Source organism: Suricata suricatta, chromosome 2, assembly GCF_006229205.1.
Source record: "Suricata suricatta isolate VVHF042 chromosome 2, meerkat_22Aug2017_6uvM2_HiC, whole genome shotgun sequence".
NCBI classification, from domain to species: domain Eukaryota; kingdom Metazoa; phylum Chordata; class Mammalia; order Carnivora; family Herpestidae; genus Suricata; species Suricata suricatta.
The window spans coordinates 34,426,334-34,428,833 of NC_043701.1; the positions used below are offsets into that span (position 1 = coordinate 34,426,334).

Consider the following 2,500-nt stretch of genomic DNA (forward strand, 5'->3'; position numbering starts at 1 on the left):
AACTTTTAATAATATTAATTGATGAGTGATCTCAGAGACACTAGGAGTAAAAGCATACAGTATACTCTGTCTTTTATTTCCTCCCCTCCTACAAAACCCACATGATTTTTTTTCCTTTTTTTCCTTTCTTTCTTCTTCTTCTTTTCTTTTCTTTTTTTTCTTTTTTGCCTAAGGACATGGACGGAGGCAAAGCTGGTATCACTAATCATCAGGCTATTCTGGGGGCCTTATTAAAAAGTATCCCCACAAACTTTCATTAAACTAGAGTTACCCAGTTGATTACGTTTCAGTGCAAACATTAACTGAGTGAGATAAAGTATATTCTTTTTCATAGTCTGCATATCTGATCACATTATTAGGCTGCGCTTAAATCTCGTATGTATTTAACTGCATGTTAAGTGCCGCTAACTGTATGTATAAAACTACAGTTTTTATTTTTGTAATTACCCATTTTCCATTGTCCTAAGCTCTCCAAATTCATGCTGTGTACGATCCAATAAAACGTAATTTGTGAAATAAGTCTTAACTGAAATAACAACCAGAGAAATGGGATAGAATCGGCTCTAAAACTTCTGTGATGTTTTCCACAAAATATTTGGTAAAAAAAATCGATTTATATGTATCTTATGATTGATTGAAGCCCTCTTCAACAATACCATATATCTTTCTATCCATGATTTGCACTATTTTATCATGTTGCTCAAAGTGGGTTTCCTTTCAATATCTATAAACCTATCCCAGAAAGATATTCTCTCTGGCTTCAGCCTCAAGGCGGTGATTTGTGCAGTGATAGGTGTATTTTGTTTAGTGTCACCCACGGTGTAGATTGGATAGATTTTGTAAAAGAGAGCATTACTTTAAAAGAAACATACAATTTGACAAGCGATTGCATTTTACTTTCATTTTATTGCCATATTTTTCATCACACTCATTGTTTTCTAACTGTCGCTAAATTGTTCATTTTCTTAGTCTGTTACATCGGTAGAGCTATTTACTGTTTATAAAGCAATATGCACTTACAGGTTTGGGAGATGGTTTGGGCTCTGAGGGTCGCATGTGCAAGTGGGTCATCATTGCTTGAAGACGTTCGCGTTCTTTAGAAAGCTGTTAAGAAAGAGTGAGATCAGAAGCGTTTTAGAAATGACTGATACAGCTATTTTATTGCAGTGATACATCTTATCATTGAGCTTGTCTCGGAGTAATGATTCCTGCATATAAAAGTCTGTGTCGGTAGGAACTTATCTGGGTGGAAATGCAACTTTAGCTATGGAGCGGGGAAAAACTTTTATAGCTTTCCTTATGTTAAAAGGTCAGAGAAAACAAATAACACTTCATCTTTTTGTCAATAAGAGAATTGAGGTCACACTTGCCTCGACAGTAACAAGTTACTGAAACCATAAATTAGAAGGCCCATGGCGTCTTTTAAAGTCCTGTGGACACTGTTAGCAATGGACTGGTGCCAACAGCTGTGAAGGGGTGAAGGGTTCTCAAAGCGAAGTGCCTGCCAGGATTGTCTACACACTTCATGCATTCCCACTGAGGTCCGGTTAGTGCCCCCTGCAATCTGCCATCATCAATCTAATTCAATAGAGTGACAGAGACCAGGCAGTGTGAAACGCTGAACTCTGCCACGGAGTCGGCATCTACACTTGCACTGGGTCTCATTACAACTGACGGACCTTACTTTTCCATCAGTCAGACACAGCAGAGGAAAAAAAAAGAAAAGAGGCATAATTGGTCACACTGCAGACTGTCTCATCAGCTGAACTCTTCTGTTTCAGTCTGCCTTTTATAAATGGTAAACAGGTTTACAGAAAGCGTTTTGCACTACAGCAGTGACGATGCTTTTTGTGTGTGCTTGATTCTTTTACAAGTCAAAGTAAAATATCTTTAGTAGCTCGCTGGAAAAAAGCAATGACATGATGAATGTAAAACAGTTTACGACGTAGTAATGTGTTTAGAAAAAGAGACTGTATGTTTAATTAAATGAAGGTGCATATTGCTTTGATTAAGAAAAAAAATCTTTAAGATGAAATATGAGAGAATAAATGTAACTATAGAGAGATAAAATTGCTTTCTGATCAGTTTTACGAGCTCTGTTTATTTTTGACCAAATTCTGTTTCAACATTAAAAGCAGTGTTTTATTAACTTAAATTAGCAGCCTCTGAAACAACACATATATGACTATCTGTGATATGACACATGATCTGTCATTATTTTAGTAAAGGTAAGTCTTGGGAATTTCTGCAAGTTCTTTAATTAAAAAAAAAAAAAGCACCAGTGGTAGAAAGGAAAAAAAGGGTTTTCCAGGGTATTATCTTACAGGCATGATATTGTAAAGACTTTTTGCTACATCATAAAGTCTTGTGGAACAAATCAAGATTGGCTCATGTGAAAACTGTCTCTGATAAAATCACATCCAATTGCAGGGTTTAGTCTAACTTCTATTAGGGAAAACTCAGATATGACTCCTTAGGGATATCCAAATACATATGATGT

The 2,500-nt window shown here is 36.1% G+C and overlaps 1 protein-coding gene across 1 annotated transcript in view; it reads right to left on the minus strand.

Moving 5' to 3' along the window:
* FOXP2 (forkhead box P2) overlaps nt 1–2,500 on the minus strand; it is a 396,567-nt gene that overhangs the window by 36,245 nt on the left and 357,822 nt on the right. Inside the window, exon 11 of the mRNA XM_029924675.1 lies at nt 1,021–1,104. Within this exon, the coding sequence (XP_029780535.1) occupies nt 1,021–1,104 (84 nt within the window). The remainder of the gene's footprint in view (nt 1–1,020; nt 1,105–2,500) is intronic.